Below are 22,482 nucleotides of genomic sequence, written 5' to 3'. Positions count from 1 at the left end.
TGTTTGTGTGTTGATCATTACTGTATGTTGACATATACCTGTACACTACCCCCCCCTCTTGCCTCCCTCTCTCCAAGACAGTAAGGAGAAGTGTCTCACCTCTGGGCAGGATATTCTGGGTGGCCGAGGGTTGGTGTTAGCGAGGGATCCTGCACCTCCTGCCCCTCGCCGGTCTCTCTCCTGAGGGATGAACTTGGGGCGACACTTGTAGTTGTAGTCCCTCTTGGCTCCAGGTTTACAGGCACTCAGTAGAGGCGCCTGGATGATACCGCCGCCCTCCCCAAGCTGTCGTCGACCACGGTGACGGAGGTACTTTGGTAATGACATCTCTGACGAGGACGACTGTTCCGACTCTTCGTCAGGATCAAGGTCATCATCCTCAGAGAAGACATCTGGAGTGGTTTGTTCCTTATCGCTGCCTCCTGTACCTTCTGAGTGATCCCTCCCTGTGACACCCGCAGTGCCGTCTATAGAGGCATTACCATCTGCGGGAGATAACACAGTCGGCACACGGAAAGGCAACTTTGGGTTCTTCCTCTTTCTCTCTCCCTGGGTTGAGTTTTTCCACGTACCAGGTTTTTTCTTCTTCCGACGACCGCGTTTTCGCTTGCCCCCACGCCCGCCCCCACGCCCGTCCCCACGCCTACGACCTTTTTTCTTTTTGTTGTGACCTTCACGACCTTTCTTCTTTCTACGCCTACGACCCTTTCTCTTTCTCTTCTGACCTTTAGTGCCTGGACTCTGCCTGATGTTGACCCTCCCCTTGTGTTGACTCCGTGAGGCTGGCGGTGTGTCGTCCGTCTGTGACTGTGGTACCTGTTGAACCACTACCGGGGCCGCCGTGGACGTCTGGTTCACCTGCAGACAAAACATTAATCAACATACGAGTACAAGTTTAGAGTCTAGACTACAAAGTATCTTCCTCCACTCTGAAGCAGCAAGTAACAGTAATCACCTTAGCATAATATATATTAACACCTTCAGGTAACAACAAGGACTCTCTCATGTCAACAAGGACTTCCCCTCCCCCCCTGGTGAGTGCCTCAGTATGCCTTCTACCTAGACAAGATCATCCCTCTAGTGTTGACAATGTTCTCTTTGCTGTTACCGTCTCACCTTGACAGTGTCTGGTGTAGTGCCTCACCTTATCATCAGCGTCAGGGGCCTCTCTCATGGTGATGGTGACCTCTGAGCCCTGAAAAGTGCGTTGCAGCCCTGCTACCGCCTGGCCCTTCCCCCTACCTCGCCTTCTCTTCTTCTTGTTCCTGGGTCGTGGTCGGTGCTCGGCGGTAGTCCTTGTCCAGACCATTGCCCGTGGTTCTTCGCCTTCATCATCATCATCATCTGTCTCCCTCACTATCTTTCTACTGGTCGGCTGAGACGTGGCAGGAGTTCTTCCATGACTGCCTCTTGCTGTGCCTCCGTGGCTTCTTTGATGCCTCACATTCAGGCGATGTCTTACACGGCTGGCGTGGTTGTTTCCCCTTCTGGTTCGTCTGTGATTCATCCACCTCGGGCGGCGCGGCCTCTTCAGTGAGTAGAGGTCGTGGGGTATCTCTCGAGTGTCCAGGAAGGGCACGACCATCTGGCCCGAGTGTAAGAAGTGAGGGCCCTGACCTGGGGTCGAGCGGGCCTCCCTCCTCGACCTCCTGATCCCTTTTACCTCCAAGTCCCACGTGGTGCCGTTCATGATGATGTATGACACCTGGGACACAGAGGTAATGGTTGAGTAAGACACCTGGGACACAGAGGTAATGGTTGAGTAAGACACCTGGGACACAGAGGTAATGGTTGAGTAGGACACCTGGGACACAGAGGTAATGGTTGAGTAAGACACAGAGAAGCAGTCAAAGGCTATATAAATTAATGTATAGGACACCTAATTGATGGCTGAGTAAGCTAATATATTTATTGGACATCTGGTTAATGGGTCAGTGGGACGTCCGGTGCATGGATGAACAAGTTAGTGGGTTTATGGGACACCAAGTGAAGACAGTGGTGGATCTACAGTAGGACACACAGAACAGGAGTCGACTGTGTTAAGACAAGCTCCACGCTACATATATTACTTCACTTTATCTTATGTTGAGATATTAAATATATATACTATCTATAAACTTTGAACAAGGTAATACTCGTCTATATGTTGTTTACTACGTAGGGTAATGACGTTAACAAAACTATTATTATATAGATATTGTAGAACATGTGACCAGTAGTGTGTGTGTGTGTGTGTGTGTGTGTGTGTGTGTGTGTGGTTGTGGTGGTAGTGACCTGGTAGTGGTTGTAGCGATGGTCCTGGGCAGCAGGGAAGGACATCTGTTGGAACATGAAGGACCTACGAGGCCGCACGAGTCCGGCCTCCCTCAGCGATACACAGGTGGCCTCCAGCTGGTCTGTGTCGTAACCAAACCTCTGGCCTCGCCTGCAGGGTCCTTGCTGCAGGAGTGAGCAAGCATTATTAACACCCTCCTACACCACGCCAGGCGGGTGTGTACAACATGACTTGCCCTATAACATAACGGATGGTATTATGTACAGTACACTATGACAGCTTAGATGTGTTAATATACCGCCAGGAATATAAATAATACAAGAGAATGACCTCATTAAACTGGTAGCAGTAGCCATCCTTTCTCGGGGCATACGGAAGGTCATCAGGCCAGAGGTCATTATTGACGTGACCACAGGGGTCAACTTTGCAGGTCAGGGTCTTGGTGTATTTGTCAAACATGACGACGGAGCCCTGCTGGCAGTAACCCGGCTCGTACAGGAAGTAGCAGGTGTCGGAGGGCCCGGGGAACATACCTGGGATGAGGGAGGGCGAGAAGGTTAACTCTGGCGGTGAGTGTCACCGTCACTGTGAGTGTCACCGTCACTGTGGGTGTCACCGTCACTGTGTCACCGTCACTGTGGGTGTCAGCGTCACTGTGAGTGTCACCGTCACTGTGGGTGTCACCGTCACTGTGAGTGTCACCGTCACTGTGGGTGTCACCGTCACTGTGAGTGTCACCGTCACTGTGAGTGTCACCGTCACTGTGGGTGTCACCGTCACTGTGAGTGTCACCGTCACTGTGGGTGTCACCGTCACTGTGAGTGACACCGTCACTGTGAGTGACACCGTCACTGTGAGTGACACCGTCACTGTGGGTGTCACCGTCACTGTGAGTGTCACCGTCACTGTGGGTGTCACCGTCACTGTGAGTGTCACCGTCACTGTGGGTCTCACCGTCACTGTGGGTGTCACCGTCACTGTGAGTGACACCGTCACTGTGGGTGTCACCGTCACTGTGAGTGACACCGTCACTGTGGGTGTCACCGTCACTGTGGGTCTCACCGTCACTGTGGGTCTCACCGTCACTGTGAGTGACACCGTCACTGTGGTTCTCACCGTCACTGTGAGTGACACCGTCACTGTGGGTGTCACCGTCACTGTGGGTGACACCGTCACTGTGGGTGTCACCGTCACTGTGAGTGACACCGTCACTGTGGGTGTCACCGTCACTGTGAGTATCACCGTCACTGTGGGTGTCACCGTCACTGTGAGTGACACCGTCACTGTGGGTGTTACCGTCACTGTGGGTCTCACCGTCACTGTGGGTGTCACCGTCACTGAGTGACACCGTCACTGTGGGTGTCACCGTCACTGTGAGTATCACCGTCACTGTGGGTGTCACCGTCACTGTGAGTGACACCGTCACTGTGGGTATCACCGTCACTGTGAGTGTCACCGTCACTGTGAGTGTCACCGTCACTGTGGGTGTGGCTGACCAGTGTGTCTAGTGTTGATGGGTGAGTGTCCTACACCAAGTGAATCATCTCTTGACCATTGATAGTAAACTAATGTGAACAAGCTAATTAAATTATAGTGTGTGAGGCTCTGGTCGGGGACAACACTGTGTGTAGGTCAGCTACGAGCTTCACTACAGTAAACATGTCTTAATAAATGTATGGGAACGCCTAAATTATTACCAGTAAAATAAATTAATATTTAGGAATATAATACAAATCTAGGCTGTGACTCTATAGTAAAAACTGACTGTTTTAAATTTCACAATGGAAAGAGTAAGCCTTACAAATTTCATTTCCTGTACACTGTAAATACAGTACACTTAAAGACAAGAACATAGTAAAGTAATGATGTGCGGTGTTAATATTAGCTCAGTTAGCCCTCTAGTGTTGCCTTAACCATTTTCTGTTTCATGATTAAAGGGAAACTTAAATAAACTCCGTGTACCTTCTGGACAGTCGCACACTGCATTCCCGGCGGCTGTAAGGTAGAGACGTCTGTTGCCAGGACAAATTCCAGGTTCGTTCACATCGTGGCACATTTGATCAGCTTCAACATATACAAAGTTGTCCGCACACAGACGAGGTACACACTCACCCTGCCCACACAGAGCACAAGGTGTTAACGAGGAAAATTGTGTGTATACTGACACCTGAATTATAATAAGTGAGAATGTTAAGTTAAATGGAACCATACAACTCTCTCTCTCAAGCATGTGAACTCTTAAGCCCCTCATACGTTGTAATACTCACATGAATCATCAAATCTCCAACAGAATATAAACTAAATTCACACTCGGATAAAATACAAATATCAAGAGACTCGAGCGACTCACCATTCGGGTATCTTTGTTGAGGAGGACCCAGTGCTTGTAGGGGCAAGGCTCAGATGACAGGAGCAGCGCACACCTATCCTGGGCAAGTGGCACCTCATCTCTCTCACAGCCATCCTCTGCTTCGTCTTTACCTGATCAACACAACACAACACGTTAACACTGAGCAACGCAACACAACACCGTAACAACATGCTAACACTGACAAGTAAAGAATATATATACTGTATATTCATTATTGAAATGTATGATTAATTCAGTATTCTCACTATGAAGGATGTGTAATGATTGCACATCTCAAGGACTGTGAGATGTGCATAGTCTACCCCACACACACACACACACACACACACACACACACACACACGAGAACGTCAACGATAAAGAGTGCAGGCTATTCCTAATACGTGTACTGACTGACCTGGTACTGGGATCTCTCTGGGTGTGATGGGAACAGGGAAGTGAGGCTGTGGGGAGGAGTTCTTGGGGATGGGGAAGAACCATATCTTAGGAGGAAGACTGGGGTGTGGGGTGTGGTCAGGGTAACACTGTGACAACTGCGCCACACTGTAAGCTAGAATGATCCCAGATGCCACACCACTCAGGGAGATGAACGATGACCGGACTGATTCTGTTGCTGATGAACACGACACCGACGATAACAGCCGAGGGTTCGAATCCCATAACTTACGAACCTGGAGAGAAAAAAAAATTAATAGAGTCTGAACGCCACACATCTAGTTGCCATGAATAGGTTGCGAGTATTTCTAGGACTCAAGTGATTATTGCCGTCGGTTTATTTCAGATTACTGCAGCTGACAAGAGAGGTGTGAGTGTGAGAGTGAGAGAGTAAGTGTGAATGACCCTTTACAGCCGCGATTATAAACTCGTGTCACAGTGTCACCATAAACAGTGACCTCATAACATTGAAGAACTAATAAGAAGGCGGAAAATATGTCTCTCTCGGGGTGATTGTTTATGTCAGCCATCTTTAGACTCATGAATGTTATGTGTGTAGGTGGGAGACATATACACCCTCCTACCCAGCCCTCGTGTTTATGTTAAGGAAAGTCTAATTAAGCTTTTACGGCATTTATTATCACTATATAACAGGAGTATTATAGTAGACACCGTGAAAAGTTAACCTGTACCTTTATGAACCTGCATCATGCCTGGCTGGTTCCTGACCCGTCATGCGTAACCTGGCGGGGTTTTCATACAAGTCATGCACTGGCTATAAGACTTCTTCTTTGTCGAGCATAAGACTTTTCCCTTGTTTCACACATATTGACAGTAAGACTTTTTCCCTTGTTTCACACACATAGACAGTAAGACTTTTCCCTTGTTTCCCCGACAGACAATAAAGTTTCCCCCACACAAGAGACGGAAGAGGTGCCTCACCTGTTCGACAACGGAGATGTGTAGAGGGACGCGTCCCCCATCTGGCGTAGTGACGTGCGGCAGAGCCCTAAACTGCTCCAGGGAGAGGCTCGACAGGTTATACTGAAGGTTGTTGAGAAGCGGAGGTAGTGTAGGGTCCACCGTCCTGCCGGGGGGGGGGGGTCACACACGGTTACAAAAGGTTTCATAGATTCACAGGAGGAAGCTGCTGGACACAGGTCATTCATGATACAAGACACTGATAAAAACATTCCGTAGTACACACCCATCACGCGGGGCTGTGTTGGTGTAAACATTGTCAGGAGTGATCAGGGAGATACTGTTACCATTATCTATAATTTGGGGGGATTTTTTTATCTTTGTCATTGTCTTAAGTTAACCATAATTTGACATTTCTTGAGTGTTAGGGATTAATAGAGGCTTAAATTACTACTACTGCTACTACACCACTTCTGCACTACTGCATCACTACTACCTACTACTACTACTACTACTACCTGTAATATATTGCTACCACACACACACACACACCTCAGGAAATATAAACAAACGCTTCTTACTTAACACACAATAACACACTATGAATACCAAACACATATACAGACAATTAACTTGCCTGACTTGCACGAACATTTCAAGACGAGAGAAAAAAACAAACTATTTATGAAATTTAATGAGAAAAACAGATGGAATAAATGTATACGGTTAAATGGGACATAAATAAGAGGTGTGAGGTTTGTGCATTGTCCTTTCATTGGGATAGTGAACAGGGCCGGGCGTACAGGCAAGGTCGGTTCCGGTCCACGACACACCCTCACCTTGGATGAACCGCTGGGCATCAACTGGACGCTTGTGGAGTCGCTGTACTTACCTGACACTGAGGAAACAAGAATCTGTGAAATCCTATCAAAGCTAACATAATATAACCTAACCTAGCCTAACATAACATAACATAACCTAACCCAACCTAACCTAACCTATCATAACCTAACCTAACCTAACATAACATAACCTAACCTAACTCAAGGGGGGTTATATAGTGTAGGTACTGTAGTCTTTCTAGGACAGCCAATGAGATACTGTCGCCTGGCGTGAAGTTGTTATTGTTCTGGTTTGTTTATATAACTTGAGAGAATTGTTTAACTCTTTTGTTCATTATGTCTTCAGGTTAATTAGGTCTTTCTACCAGAGTCTTATACAATTATGCCTTCGGGGAGGACATCAGTTATTTTCTTAAGGACTGTTGATAAATTCATGACTCCTGCAGTAGAATGTTATTGGCGTTTAACTGGCTGATGTTGTGATGGACGCTGGCGGTGTGTAAACTGTTCCATAGGTCTACCAGCCTTGTCCTGCATGGCACCTTGGCGAGCTTTGGAGCTACCACCACTGCATGATGGATGAGGGAGGGGAGGGGAGAGACTGGGGAGGTGGGTGTGTGGACGTACCTGCGGCGTCGAGTGCGGACAGCTGCGGGAGGGACGCAGCAGGAGGCGGGTGACGCGACACATAGGTTGAATAGCCCCAGCAGGTAGAGCGCCGTCAGTACCGAGGTGGTCACGGCTCCTGAACACGAGCCTGCTCCAGCCCGCGCCGCGACCTATGTCAGTACAGGTGGGGAGAGGTCAACACAGGTCAACAGTCAACACAGGTCAGCATAGTTCAAGACAGGTCATTGTGGCGTAACAGGAAGTCACTCTTATACTCAATAATAACATGAAGGTAAAGTAACTATTGGCTCTACTGGTATATATAGCATCAACACCGCACATGATATAGTTCTTTTTATATTTGTGTTACAGAGGAGTTGTTATAACCAATGTTGTGAGAGGTACAGTCACGTGACAGTAGAAGATGACCATAGTAACAGTAGCTCCCACTTACCTCCTGCAGGGACCTCCAGTCACTGAGGTCTGAGTGTTTGAGGGCGTCCACGTAAGCGAGAGTGTCGGCCTCAGAAGGGAAGCTATAGTGCAGGAGGGACTCGTGGGTGGGAGGCATGAGGTAGGTGGGGGGCAGGGCACCCCCAACACCCACACTGGCAGCCACGGCGGCCTGGATGAGTGGGGGCGGCCCGGACATGACGCTCTCTGGCCACCGTTCACTCACTTACTGCCCATCATCTTGCCTGTGGAGAGGGACACGAACTCGTTAAGATCTTGGTGTACTTCATCCAAAAGCCTCACCAGCCCAAGGCCATCCTACCACGCCACCTATACACTCATATAACACACAGGGGGCGCCACCTATAGACTCATAACACACAGGGGGCGCCACCTATAGACTCATATAACACACAGGGGGCGCCACCTATACACTCATATAACACACAGGGGGCGCCACCTATAGACTCATATAACACACAGGGAGCGCCACCTATAGACTCCCATAACACACAGGGGGCGCCACCTATAGACTCACATAGCACACAGGGGGCGCCACCTATAGACTCACATAACACACGGGGGGCGCCACCTATAGACTCGTATAACACACAGGGGGCGCCACCTATAGACTCCCATAACACACAGGGGGCGCCACCTATAGACTCACATAGCACACAGGGGGCGCCACCTATAGACTCACATAACACACGGGGGGCGCCACCTATAGACTCGTATAACACACAGGGGGCGCCACCTATAGACTCCCATAACACACAGGGGGCGCCACCTATAGACTCACATAGCACACCTGCAGACCCTCCACTCCTCCCAGGACAACGTCACGTACACACAACAAGTTAGAGGTTAAGTGAATTAAATTGAAAGTTCTTCTGTATTTGTCAAACATTGGAAAGCAAACCCCAAGTGCTTGTATAGTGAAGGCTGAGTCATGTGGGCTGTTGATGGTGAGGGTAGCGTTGTGACTCTCCCTGACTGATACGATCCTGTCACAACACTGTCACCATCTGTCACAACACATACTAAGCTGCCTATAGCAAATATGGATACTACAAATTACTACATACTAACCTAACCCATGGCGTCTACAGGTATATAAAAAAATGCCATTAAAATCAACAACCAATCCACCAAGTTGTAACATAAACACGAGACAAAAACCCGAACTTTAACCTGAGCAAAGACAACAAAAACAAGAGTTGTGTACTGACGCCAAGAGGTTGCCTGCCCGTGTGGTGGTTAGGTTAGGTTAGATTAGATTAGGTTAGCTTAGGATAGGTTACGTTAAGTTGGCGAATCATAGATGTATACTGAGCCAGATAATAAGTCACAGTGGTCTAGTCACAGTAGGTAGTGAGTGTCGTGGTCCTGCCCGGGGTGTTGGTGACTGCAGCATGTTTTCTCTTTTTGTCACAGTAATCCGTTCAAGTTCTAATAGTTTTAGAAGGATGTATGGGTTGGGTCTGGTCAAGAGAGAGAGAGAGAGAGAGAGAGAGAGAGAGAGAGAGAGAGAGGACGTCAACCATGAGATATATTAAAGAAAAATGCTAATGAGAGACGTTTAGAGATAAGTAAAGCAGAGTTGGAGAGAAGAAGAAAATGTGGAGAAGAAGAAATGACGAATGAGTAAGTCAATGAAGAGAAAGACTGATATTGTTCTCTTGTTGTTTTTAAGTGTTAGTACAGAAGGTGGAAAATATACGTTAGAAACTTTAGAGGGGAAAAAAGCCTTGAGAAGGAGGTAGGGAGAAGGTCTTAGGTGGAAGTGAAGGAACGCGGAGAAGGATGGTGAGGTAGGAGGTAGGGTAGGTCTTAGTGGGGAGGTGAGGAACACGGAGGAGGAGGAGGAGGAGAAAGAGGAGAAGGGGGTCTTATGAAAGGTGAGAAACATAGAGAAAGAGGTATATAGAGAAGGTCTTAGGATTAACTGATCAAATACCTTTACCCAGATCAACTGCAGAAGGAGTCAGAATAATCAGTCACCTTCACTTAACCTGACGAAGGGCAAGGGGGACGTCCTGACCTTGTGTACACGGGCGAGGAAGTTTACTGAAGACTGTCAGGAATGTTGGTGATGGAGACAGCAGGACATGTGTACCAGTCACTGTCAGCAAGTGGCCTGAAATAACTGTGGAGTGTCAGGAGTAAAATTTGGTGGTGCGTCAGGAGGAGTGTTTGGAAGTGCGTCAGTAGAATTTGAGAGTGCGTCAGTAGTATTTGGAAGTGCGTCAGAAGTATTTAGAAGTGCGTCAGAAGTATTTAGAAGTGCGTCAGTAGTATTTGGAAGTGCGTCAGTAGTATTTGGAAGTGCGTCAGTAGTATTTGGAAGTGCGTCAGTAGTATTTGGAAGTGCGTCAGTAGTATTTGGAGGTGCGTCAGGAGGGAGTGTTTGATGTCATCTTTATATTACTTAACGTCAAGAATGAAACAATGAGACAAAGCAGAATGACTCAAATGAAACTGAGATGTGATGATGACGATGATGATGATGAGGATGATGACGGATGTTTTCAAGTGTTTAGGAACAATGTTGAATGAGGAAAAACAGAGAAATGTTGAATCTGTTGGTTTATTAAACTCAGCCCCGCCCACCAATATGACGCATAGTTTTGTGATTGGATAATGTGTGAGTATGAGTGTAAGTGTGAGTGTAAGTGTGAGTGTGAAGTGTGAGTGTGAGTATGAGTGTGAGTGTAAGTGTGAGTGTGAAGTGTGAGTGTATAAGGAGACTATCTGAAGGAGTGTTTATCAAGACTCATAACACTTGGATGTGAGCCTCAAGTATTTCACAGAAGCGATGAATCAACAGAGAGAAGGAGGAGGAGGAAGTTTGAAAGGTATTGGAATAAACATGTCTGCATATGTCTGCGTCTGTATGTGTCTGTATGCGTCTGTATGTGTCTGTATGTGTCTGTATGTGTCTGTATGTCTGTGTCTACACCACTACTATTATAACGACCAAATATAACGAATGACTTCATACCCCAAGACAGAAAATACCCCCTGAGGAAGGTCCCCCGTTCAGAGGTCGGCTGTTGAACGAAGAAAAAATTAAGTTGTGTACCAGTTTACATTTTGTTTACAGTCGGTCATAGAGATGTTTTTTGTTTACAAGTTTGTTTACAAGTTTGTTTACAAGTTTGTACTGATAATCATCTTTTACAATACGTGTGATGTAGCGACAAAAACCACAGATCATTGTAGTGGTTAGTGAGGCCGTATACAGGGTGGTTCAGTAGTAGTAGTAGTAGTAGTAGTAGTAGTAGTAGTAGTAGTAGTAGTAGTAGTAGTAGTTTCTGTCTTTCTAATACTGATAATTACGTACAGTATGTATATGTGTGTGTGTGTGTGTGTGTGTGTGTGTGTGTGTGTGCGTGTGTGTGTGTGACGTAACATTTGGTGTACATGACTAGAATGACGTCACATCACAAGATAACCTGACCAATCATTCACTCATTCACTCCCTCACTAACTCACTCCCTCATTCACTCACTCATTCACTCACTCACGCACTCACTCACTCACATAAAGGCCACGCGCTGTTTTCAGAATAAACACCTCATGTTTATACAAAGCGTGTGTGTGTGTTTGTGTGTGTGTGTGTGCGTGTGTGTGTGTGTGTATGTGTGTGTGTATGTGTGTGTGTATGTGTGTGTTTGTTTGTGTGTGTGAAGGATGTTTAACATACCCTAAATAGCCGTCACCACATCCGTTACACAACCGCCATCACATCAGCTCACCACACACGATAATAATTCATAAATATAAAGCCATTTAATTACTTTTAGATTCATTTATTAAACAAAGTAAACAAGTTGATATATTTCCTTCATTTTTTAAACTTTCTTGTGAACGTTTAGTCATCGGTTCATTGTGTGTAAGGGGAGGAAGGGGGAGGGGAGGGGAGAAGGGGGGGGGGGGAAGGAAAGGAGGGTTTACTACTGTTGTTATTTGCTGTTGTTTATATTCGGGAGTCTTCGCTTAATTAAAAAGTTAGTTGATAAGTACACGGGGTAGCTCTCTCTCTTATTCTTTTCTTTCCCTTCCCTTTGTTATAATCTACACACACACACACACACACACACACACACACACACACACACGTCATCACTATTTCCTTACCGTTAACGTATCTAATTCTTTATATATATTGGTATTGATAGAATTTCCTCTTGGTAGTTTGTGTTTATATATAAATTTGAAGGGTGTATGATGTGTATACTTACCTGTGTTAATTATATCTGAACTGTATACCTGTGTAATGTTTGTGTATATGTGAGATTATTAGTGTATTATTGTCGTTGTTGTTGTTATAGTTGTTATTGTTGTTGTTGTTATTGTTATTGTTGTTATTGTTGTTATTGTTATTGTTGTTGTTGTTGTTGTTATTGTTGTTGTTGTTATTATTGTTATTGTTGTTGTTGTTGTTATTATTGTTGTTGTTGTTGTTATTGTTGTTGTTGTTTACATTCTTGGGATTTGTCCTTTTTCCGCATGACTGACGGTGGCTGACACTGTTACACTCAGGTGGTCGTACAGGTCACGGCGTCAGCTTCAGCCCTCATCGCGGACCAGCTAGATTATGTTATTTAATTCCTGACAGTGATATTATAATTCAAATGTCAGCCGAGGTGTGTGTCAGTTGAGGTGTGTGTCAGTTGAGGTGTGTGTCAGTTGAGGTGTGTGTCAGTTGAGGTATGAGTCAGCCGAAGAGTGTGTCAGTTGAGGTGTGTATGTCAGCCACAACACAACATCACATCAACGTCAGCCCCAACACAACATCACCTCAGCGTCAGCCAAAACACACCTCAGCGTCAGCCACAACACATCACCACCTCAGCGTCAGCCACAACACACCATCACCTCAGCGTCAGCCACAACACATCACCACCTCAGCGTCAGCCACAACACACCATCACCTCAGCGTCAGCCACAACACACCATCACCTCAGCGTCAGCCACAACACACCATCACCTCAGCGTCAGCCACAACACACCATCACCTCAGCATCCAGCCACAACACCATCACCTCTCCAGCGTCCAGCCACACAGCACCATCACCTCGGCGTCAGCCACAACATCACCACCTCGGCGTCAGCCACAACACACCATCGCCTCGGCGTCGTACAACACACCATCACCTCGGCGTCAGCCACAAGCACACCATCGCCTCCAGCTCAGCCACAGCACATCACCACCTCCAGCGTCAGCCACAACACACCATCACCTCAGCGTCAGCCACCTTTTCATCACCTCGGCGTGGCCACAACACACCTCAAGCGTCAGCCACAACACACCATCACCTCAACGTCAGCCACAACACACCTCAGCGTCAGCCACAACACACCCACGTCATTACAGATTTCCTGACACATTGTTGAAGTCAGACGTCACGTAACTTCTCAGAATGAAGAACAATAAAACACCTTTATATAAGATACCATAAAGGTCATAATAAAGTGAACTACATTAATAACATCAGCAGGTTCTGTATCTAAGTGAGTGAGCGGTTTATAAGTACGGTATTACTTATGAGATATTTTTACTTTACTTAGAATATCACTTAAGACACCCTACCACTACCACCACCACTACTACTACCACTATCACCACCACTACTACCACGATTATAACAGGTGATATGATGGTCAGGTATGGAGGAGGAGAGAGAGAGAGAGGAGAGAATAAAACACACACACACACACACACACACACACACACACACACACACACACACACACACACACACACACACACATATATACAGACATACATACATACAGGTAGTCAGACAGGTGGACGTACACATAGGGTTAGGTGAGGGTAATGATGATATATTCAACATATTACTCTCTCTCTCTCTCTCTCTCTCTCTCTCACCATGACTCACTCACCTCCAGTGGTCACCTTGCTCACCTAACGCCGGGGTTAAAGGTCAGGAGGGAGGGAGAGGGGAGAGGGAGGGGTGGAGGGAGAGAGGAGAGGGAGGGAGGGGGGGGAGAGGGAGGGGTGATGGATGGAGAGGGGGATAGAGGCAAGGAATGCACCGATCCACCCTTTCTTCCCGGGATAATAGGAAGAAAATGCTATAAAAAATGAATGATGAGGGAGGAGGGGAGACTAACATAAAGTACACACACACACCCAGAGGTCGTCCCCCTGAGGCCATGAGAGACACTACCCACTTGACCCAACACGAGAATCAGCAGACAAGGGTTGGGTTCACTCCGCTATTACCACGCGACTTCCCAACATGGATTATGACCTTAAAGAATAAATAAACAAATAAATAAAAGGTCCAGCAACAAACCTGACCTTAGAAAACCTCTATTACCGGCTTTTTTCTTGTTTTTTTATTTTATTTTTTTATTTTTTTTTAGAGAGGAAATATTCATGTTGATAAAGATAACAGGTGTGTGTTGTCTATTGATGATCTCACACCTGTCTTACGTAATCCCAGGTGTTGTAATATTACTGTTTTTAATTAATTAAGTACCTGGCATCTGGGACACCACTATCTTCCTCTGACGGCAGGTGAAGGAACTACCTAATGTTGGTTATAACGAGGTAAGTATTATTCTCTAACTACCACACTACCGACACACACACACTAGGCGGGTATACTAAGCACTGACCACCACTCATGTATCAAACCACTCAGTCTCAGTCCCCACCACCACAAACGTGACATAGAGGAAAATGTTGTCACGCCTCCTCCAACAGTGACGTGACTGAGCAATCTCCAACAGTGACTTAACCGAGTAATCTCCAACAGTGACGTGGCAAAATACCTCCAACAGTGACGTGACCTCCAACCCCCAACAGTGACGTCGACTCCACCTTAGTACCGTTGTAACCACCTCCTCACCTGACCACACCCACTGTACTACCTCCTCCTCCTCCTACAGATGACCTTCTTATCACAGGCCAGCGGGAAGGTATAAACTAACTTTCTTTTATTTGTTCCAGGAATTTTGTCTCGTCCTGGTATTTCTGAGAGGGTCATTAAGTTCATACGACAAACCTTACGTACATAACTGAGAAACAAAACATTCACTTCATACTGTTTATATTCGTGATCACTATCTGCCTCTTTCTTGTCGTGAGGAAGTAGATAAGCTGGTTCACGACGAGGTTACAAGATCGTATTTTTACTCTCACCATCTCTACCTGGACTGCTCCCCCTTCCACCTCTCCGTTCCTCAAATATTGGAAAGAATAATTGTTTTATCTCGTAATAATTTTCTTCAAGGTAACATTGTGATATCCCTTCATTTTTTTTTCTTCTTCAGTAGTACTCTATGTTCCTTAGAGACTGGGTTCCTTTTTCTTGCTCTCGCTGTCGTGTTACTTGTCATCGTCATCGTCAACAGCTCCCTCGTCGCTCAACTCCTGCGTGTAGCGGTGATCCCTGGGGCTCAGTCGTGGTGCTGTCGGGTCACCTCACAGTGCACACGAGGGTCACTCAGAGGATTTTGCAATTCAGAGGTAAAGCAATACACGCAGGTTCTATCTTGGTAATAAATTTGAGTTATGTGGTATAATTTATTGTTTTAAAGCGAAAGTTAAAATGTGACGTCTGAGAAAATTGTTGTTTTAGTATTAATGAGCATGAGTGTTATGAGATTCCTAGCAAAATAAAGGTTCTACAATAAAGGAAATTCATTAAGACATGATGGTAGTGAAGGCAGAGATGTTCCCTCACATACTACTATAACGAGGAGAGCCGAGGAGGTCAGGTGTTGGTGCGGGAACCTTCAGGGCCACGACGATCCCTAGGTCCCACCAACGAGTGTACCCAGAGTCGAGAAATTGATTATGGCGGACCAGCATAACAAAACAGATATAATAAACACAATGGTTGACACATCATAATAAAAGTGTCATAACAATCGCCAATAAACATTTAGTGATGTACAGTATATAGGTTTCTGCTAGATGTATCCCCAAACCTCAGCAGTCAGGATCGACACCACAGCATGGCCTCAACTTATATACTCCATGAACTGTGACGAAAGTAACCCAGTCAACATCTCCTCCCGCCTGATGGAGGAAGATGGCACCTGGGTTCACCATTAAGACACAAAATCAAAGATGAAATACATGTTATAGAAACACGAATCCTAACCCGCTCCCAAGAAGTAAAAAAAAAAAAAAATCAACCCTACACTGGCAAGACCATAACCTCAACTTTTGTTTTTTTGTGGGGGGATGTTAAAGTGTTTCTGCTAATACAGTGTCTGGTGTATATAAAAACCATCACCCAGGGACTACTATACTGATTTAATACGAAAACCCCGTAACGTCATCTAGAAGAAATGACAGGGAATGCTGGCTAGAGGTGTGTGCTGCCGGAGTACGATAATGCCATAAATCCCGTGTACTATGTCTTATTCACGACTGTGGTTTCAAGCAATCTCTCTCTCTCTCTCTCTCTCTCTCTCTCTCTCTCTCTCTCTCTCAAGTCCCACCTCCGAGGATGATAAGAACCTGAAAGAGGAGGACTAATGAAGTGTTATTAGACTTCTATAAGACTGAGATAATGAGGAGTTTTTGGGGTACAGGTTAAGTAAGTGTAGCCTCGTCACGATAAACGCTACTCAGAAGAAATCTATAAGTGGTGGTTTTCCTTGTTTTATGATATACCTAATTTACAATACATTTCACCTCCTCTCGTGTTTATTATTTATCATTATTTTTCTAGACATAAACATCCAAAATAATTAATGGAAAAAAACGTCCATCCAATCAACTCTACGATCGATGTCTGTCGCCTTTCATCAATCACTCAATCTGAATCACATTATTGTAACTGTATATAGCTGTAAGTAAACTATAGGGTCCTACTTCTTCCGGTTCACGTTTCACTGACAAGATCAACTCACCAACTATAACTCGGGTGAGAAACGTGACCTCTTGGTTTTAGGACGTGGTATCATGGGTTCGATTTGTGCTCAAACGTGGCATCCTGGGTTCGATCTGTGCTGAACGTGGGATCATGGGTTCGATCTGTACTCAAACGTGGCATCATGGGTTCGATCTGTGTTCAAACCACTGATTCATAACTACCCACCAATAGTTGTCGATCTTAACACGAAGATTTTTTTAAGTTACTTTCCACACATAACTTTCTCCATCTGCCAGGTAGAGTCTCATCATCAAGGTACCAAGTTCTCACAGTCTCTCGACACACCTGTTAAACGATACAACTTATTTCCATGATATAATTCTGGACAACTTTTCATATACAGAATAGTTCCTCCAAATAGTACGCCTTGTCCCACCCCCTGAGGTTAGGTTAGGTTAGGTTAGGTTAGGATAGCTAGGGTGGCAAGTCTTGAGGTGACCCGCTTTCATGCACAAAGTAACTTGAATGTTGACGTCTTGAGAGGAAGCGGACAGCCTCCACAGATGATAGCCAGTTACCAGTATGCTTTAAGACCTGACTGAGAGTTATAACAAGAGGGAAAACAATGCGGATTTATGTTATGTTTGTAAATTATTGAATATTTCAGTTGTGGATGGTGTTCGTGCTGAAATCCCGATGTTAAGATGTTGTTTGAAGTTTCTTGACTCTCCCCCACCCGTCCACCTCCACTATCCGCCCAGCTCCCCCACCCGCCCAGTTCCACTACCTATCCACCTCCTCCACCCGTCCACCTCCACCACCCGCCCAGCTCCACTACCCGTCCACCTCCACCTCCCGTCCACCCCCACCATCCACTTCCTCCACCCGTCCACCTCCACTACTCGTCCACCTCCCCCACCCGCCCAGTTTCACTACCTATCCACCTCCTCCACCCGTCCAGCTCCACCACCCGTCCAGCTCCCCCACCCGTCCAGCTCCCCACCCGCCCAGCTCCCCACCCGTCCAGCTCCACCACCCGCCCAACTCCACCACCCGTCCACCTCCCACCCAGCTCACCCACCCGTCCAGCTCCCCACCCGTCCAGCTCCCCACCCGCCCAGCTCCCCACCCGCCCAGCTCCACCACCGCCCAACTCCACCACCCGTCCACCTCCCGCCCAGCTCCACCACCCGTCCACCTCCGCCCAACTCCACCACCCGTCCAGCCTCCCCACCCATCCAGCTCCCCCCACCCGCCCAACTCCACCACCCGTCCACCTCCCGCCCAGCTCCACCACCCATCCAACTCCACCTAACCTAACCTGACCTAACCCAGCACACAGCTAATGTTTACGGCCAGAATTTAACAACAAAGTGAGTGTACAAACTAGACGTGTGGGGCATAAAAACAAGGTTAATAAAGTGTATCTACATGTTTGTTTTGAGTTTAATTTCTTACAGTTTAATACCTTGTTATGGAAGTATGTCAGTCTGTCGTGTTGTTGTGGTGGTCGTGGATAGTAGTAGTAGTAGTAGTAGTAAACCATCACGGACATAGGAGAATATCTCTTGCTTATACAGTAGTGATCGCTGGAGCAACATAACACATCTACCAGAAAACCCCCACTGAATTCTAACTACTCTAGCGCCCCCCATCCCCTCCCAACCCCCTACCTCCTCAACCCCCCCCCCTCCCCTCCTTCCCACCTCCGCCTCATTGGGTATCTAACTCGCAGTGTTAATACTACTCAATAATTAACCCTCATTAACGGACAGCTGTGACGTAAGCAAGTTAATAACACAAACAGGGAGACTTAATTATAATACCAAAATGTTCTTAACTCTTAGCTCAGGTTCTCAACTGGCTAAATAAACTGTAACAATTCAATTCAATTCAAATGTATGAGTTTGTATGAGTACGATGACTTAACCTATTGAGTACGATGACTTGAACCCTTGAGTACTACAATTTAACCCCTTGAGTACGATAACTTAACCCCCTCAGTACGACGACGAATTAAACCGTTAAGTACAGTATTATCATATTCAATAAGTTAAATCATTGGTACTGAAGGTCTTAATTCAGGAGGGGGCTCAGCGACTGTCATCATCTGCAACACTTTCTTCTCCAACTCTCGCCTCTAGTAACTCCACGTGGGGTTAAGAGCTGTTCCAGGGCTGTATGTACTGTCCTGTCCCTCAAAAGCTCATCCCTGTCACTCCTCATCGTCAAGTTGACCTGTGGTAGCATGAACCAGCGGGAACTCTCAGCATGACAAGCACTTTAGATGACAACAGCAGTGTTTGGGGGGTTTTTCGCTGGCTGTCACTGTTCGGTCACATTTGCTGACTGGTTGTTTGTCGACTGCCACTAGACTAACTGGATTGGTATCTGGGTGATGTTTGATTAACAGTATATAACATCATGTAGAGTTGTAGACTGACTTGATGTGGTATGTTTTGGCGCGGTATAGAGAAAAATGTTGTAAGATGTTGTGACTGATGTTGTATTGTTAGAAGGTCTTAGCTATACTAGTCATCAATAATTAGAGATTAAAGAGAGATACATTTCTTCATTGAATCTATAAACACAAACATCAAGGTACACTGTAAACACCCTGTATATAAAATTTGGCTAGACGTAAGAAATTATTCCTAGCCTTACCAAATAACGTCCTTGCTCTTCTAAGAAACCTACTCTGCTAGGTTAAGTTAGGATAGGAACGTAAACATGAGATGATGGTGAGTGAGAGGCATAGTAACTCGCGAGTCTGTTTGTACGAGTGTCAACAATAACTAGCTTTCTTCTTCATATCTCAACTAAGTGTTTTATAGTTCACAGGACAACAAACTTGTTTATAGTTATTTTAGTCAATTATCTCTTGACATAAAGGAGCTCCTGTGGTGTAGTGGTTATCGGGTTCGTCTGTCATGCGGAGTTTCAGGGTTCCTTTGAGTTATTTACATACGTGTGCTCACTAGTGATTCAGGGACTTGACGTGAGTGGTGAGTATCAGGACTGTGTGTGTGTGTGTGTCTGTGTGTGTGTGTGTGTTTATACTTCATCCAGACGCCGAGAATTACAGAAACAGACGGTGTTGAAATAATATCTCTTGACTTTAACGCCTCTGCTTGACAAGAGTCTCCCCAAAGTTGACTGAAATCGTCCTAACAGTTCATCTTACTCTCACACAAACTCCTCAATGTATTTTTACCCCCGAACTGCTGCAGCTTATCGGTACTGTTAAACTCAACGCATCTCCCTCCCGGCGTGTTCCTCTACTGACGCAAGCCTTACTTTACCGTGGAGCAATTAAGTACTTTCCTGACTCCCTGTGTCTGGTGTGCTGACGCCATCTGCCGGGTTTGCTGACTAATTATAGGCTAGTAACATGAGCCAGCAGCATCAGGGAGGCATTTTCAGACCAACGTAAAGGTTTTTCTGTTGAGGATTATTGGCAGGTTGGTATTTCTAGTCTGGGATGTCAATTGTTAGTGTTGTTACTGCAGTTAATGATAAGTTGGTTATAGCCTCCCCCCAGCCCGCCCCCCGCCTCCTCTCCTTGTTCTGCCCAGCTAACAAGTGTCTCTTTATAAGCGTCGTTCAAGGTTGAGAAATATGAAAAGGATTTATTATCACTCTTAAGACTCACTTAATACAGAGTCTTTCTTCATTAACGTAAACAATGATGAGTGAATGGAGGGTTTTTTTCTCTAGCTAAGACCCTCGCTTGGTGTTATAAAGACTCTCCTTCACTCCCTCTTTAACTTACTCTCACAGCCAGTGGTCTAAGAGTGATTTATTCGAACGTTTAGCTCTTGGGTATTGGTGTAGTGGTCAGGTCAGTGCTGTGGGTAAGATCTCCAGCGCTGCTAGTCCTCGATTTATTGATCTAAATCTTCCTCAAGTTACGCTCCGTCAACTCAAGAGATATATCAGTGAGGTAAGGCGGGTCAGTGTGCACCTCTGACCAATTTGAAAATCCAGTTCCTTGGTTCAGGATCTCTCGCGCCATCTTGTAGACTGGTTTGGGTCCGAGGGGTCACGTCTGGAATCCTGGACCAGTCATAAAAAAAAAAAATGGTCTGAGTTTGTGAAGACTCGTTTAATGTCTGAGAAGGGATGGAGACGTGACCGAGACCCCACCCATCTGCCCTGCTGGGTGTAGATAATGTAAGTGGGCAGCAGGACTTACGGTTGAGTGACTACGGCAGAGTGGAGCTTGAAACATGAACCAAATTGTACTTCTCATTGTCTCAGGAGAATGAGGACGATACACTAGACCCGATGTGAAGTAAGAGTCATTAACCCAACACACAAACATTACTTGACGCCGCATTAATTAGAGGACTGTACCGCCTCTTGTGTTTACATAACAATAACGTCACCATTTTATGTTTACAGTGTATGAAGTAAACACCATCTCTAGACCAGCCGCCAGTTCAACTTATTAAACAGATCTCTTAACTGTGTCGGATCTTGTTGTGAAAGTTGTCGCCAGTCGGTTGAGAAACGTGACTTAGGTTTATGAGGAAGGAATATTTTCACCATTTATCCTTCCCGTCCGAGTCAACAAAGCCTTACAAAGTGAACAAAGTGTAAGGGAAGAGTGAAGGAGGAGGTGGTCAAAAGTTACCTGGAGACTCCGGTAATGAAGTACCTGCGGGGGGCTGTTGTAAAGGTCCTATTGTGAGGAATTTTCATGGTAAATTACTGCCTTGAGTGACGTGCGCAATACAGGTGAGGTGAAGGATTGTAGGCAGGTGAAGGGCTATTGTAGAAAGTATTGTCAAAACCAACTTGCATCACCTAGTGTTATATAATAAGTGTAGGTAGTATTAGAGAACGGTAGGTAGGTAGCAGCTGAGATAGGTACAGTAGGTAGGATGGTAGGTAGGTAGGTAGATAGTACTGGAGGTTGAGGAGGTAGGTAGGTAGCAGCTGAGATAGGTACAGTAGGTAGGATGGTAGGTAGGTAGGTAGGTAGGTAGGTAGGTAGGTAGGTAGGTAGGTAGGTAGGCAGGCAGGCAGGCAGGCAGGCAGGCAGGTAGGTAGGTAGGCAGGGCAGGTAGGTAGGTAGGTAGGTGTGCAGGTAGGTAGGTAGGTAGGCAGGGGTAGGCAGGCAGGTAGGCAGGCAGGTGTGTGGGGTAGGTGAGTAGGTGCAGGTAGGGTAGGTGTGGGGTAGGTAGGTAGGGTGCAGTAGGCAGGTAGGCAGGCAGGTAGGTAGGCAGTAGGCAGGCAGGTAGGTAGGTGCAGGTAGGTAGGTGTTAAGGTAGGTAGGCAGGTAGGTAAAAGGCAGGTAGGTAGGCAGGCAGGTAGGTAGGCAGGTGGGGGTAGGCAGGCAGGTAGGTAGGTGCAGGTAGGTAGGCAGGCAGGGCAGCAGGTAGGCAGGCAGGTAGGTAGGCAGGTAGGGGTAAGCAGGTAGGTAGGTAGGTAGGTAGGTAGGCAGGTAGGTAGTAGGTAGGCAGGCAGGCAGGCAGGTAGGTAGGCAGGTGCAGGCAGGTAGGTAGCAGGTAGTAGGCAGAGGTAGGTAGGTAGGTAGGTAGGTGTAGGTAGGTAGGTGTGGGTAGGTAGGTAGGTGCAGGGGTAGGTAGGCAGGCAGGCAGGCAGGCAGGCAGCAGGCAGGCAGGCAGGCAGGCAGGTAGGTAGGTAGGTAGGTAGGTAGGTAGGTAGGTAGGTAGGTAGCAGTAAAGGAATCAATAAATA

General features: G+C 46.4%; 1 protein-coding gene across 3 annotated transcripts in view; it reads right to left on the bottom strand.

Moving 5' to 3' along the window:
• Positions 1–22,482, bottom strand: part of LOC121859989 — a 65,930-nt gene that overhangs the window by 1,414 nt on the left and 42,034 nt on the right. For all 3 annotated transcript variants that reach the window (XM_042356985.1, XM_042356987.1, XM_042356986.1), the window contains 10 exons: positions 7,908–8,151; positions 7,472–7,623; positions 6,024–6,168; positions 5,044–5,317; positions 4,626–4,756; positions 4,238–4,388; positions 2,606–2,808; positions 2,275–2,439; positions 1,145–1,705; positions 100–858 (listed from right to left, as the gene is read on the bottom strand). In XM_042356985.1, the coding sequence (XP_042212919.1) occupies positions 100–858; positions 1,145–1,705; positions 2,275–2,439; positions 2,606–2,808; positions 4,238–4,388; positions 4,626–4,756; positions 5,044–5,317; positions 6,024–6,168; positions 7,472–7,623; positions 7,908–8,105 (2,739 nt within the window). In that variant the 5' untranslated portion in view covers positions 8,106–8,151. The remainder of the gene's footprint in view (positions 1–99; positions 859–1,144; positions 1,706–2,274; positions 2,440–2,605; positions 2,809–4,237; positions 4,389–4,625; positions 4,757–5,043; positions 5,318–6,023; positions 6,169–7,471; positions 7,624–7,907; positions 8,152–22,482) is intronic.

This window comes from Homarus americanus, unplaced genomic scaffold (assembly GCF_018991925.1).
Source record: "Homarus americanus isolate GMGI-L3 unplaced genomic scaffold, GMGI_Hamer_2.0 scaffold38393, whole genome shotgun sequence".
NCBI classification, from domain to species: domain Eukaryota; kingdom Metazoa; phylum Arthropoda; class Malacostraca; order Decapoda; family Nephropidae; genus Homarus; species Homarus americanus.
This window is presented reverse-complemented; position numbering and strand designations above follow the sequence as displayed.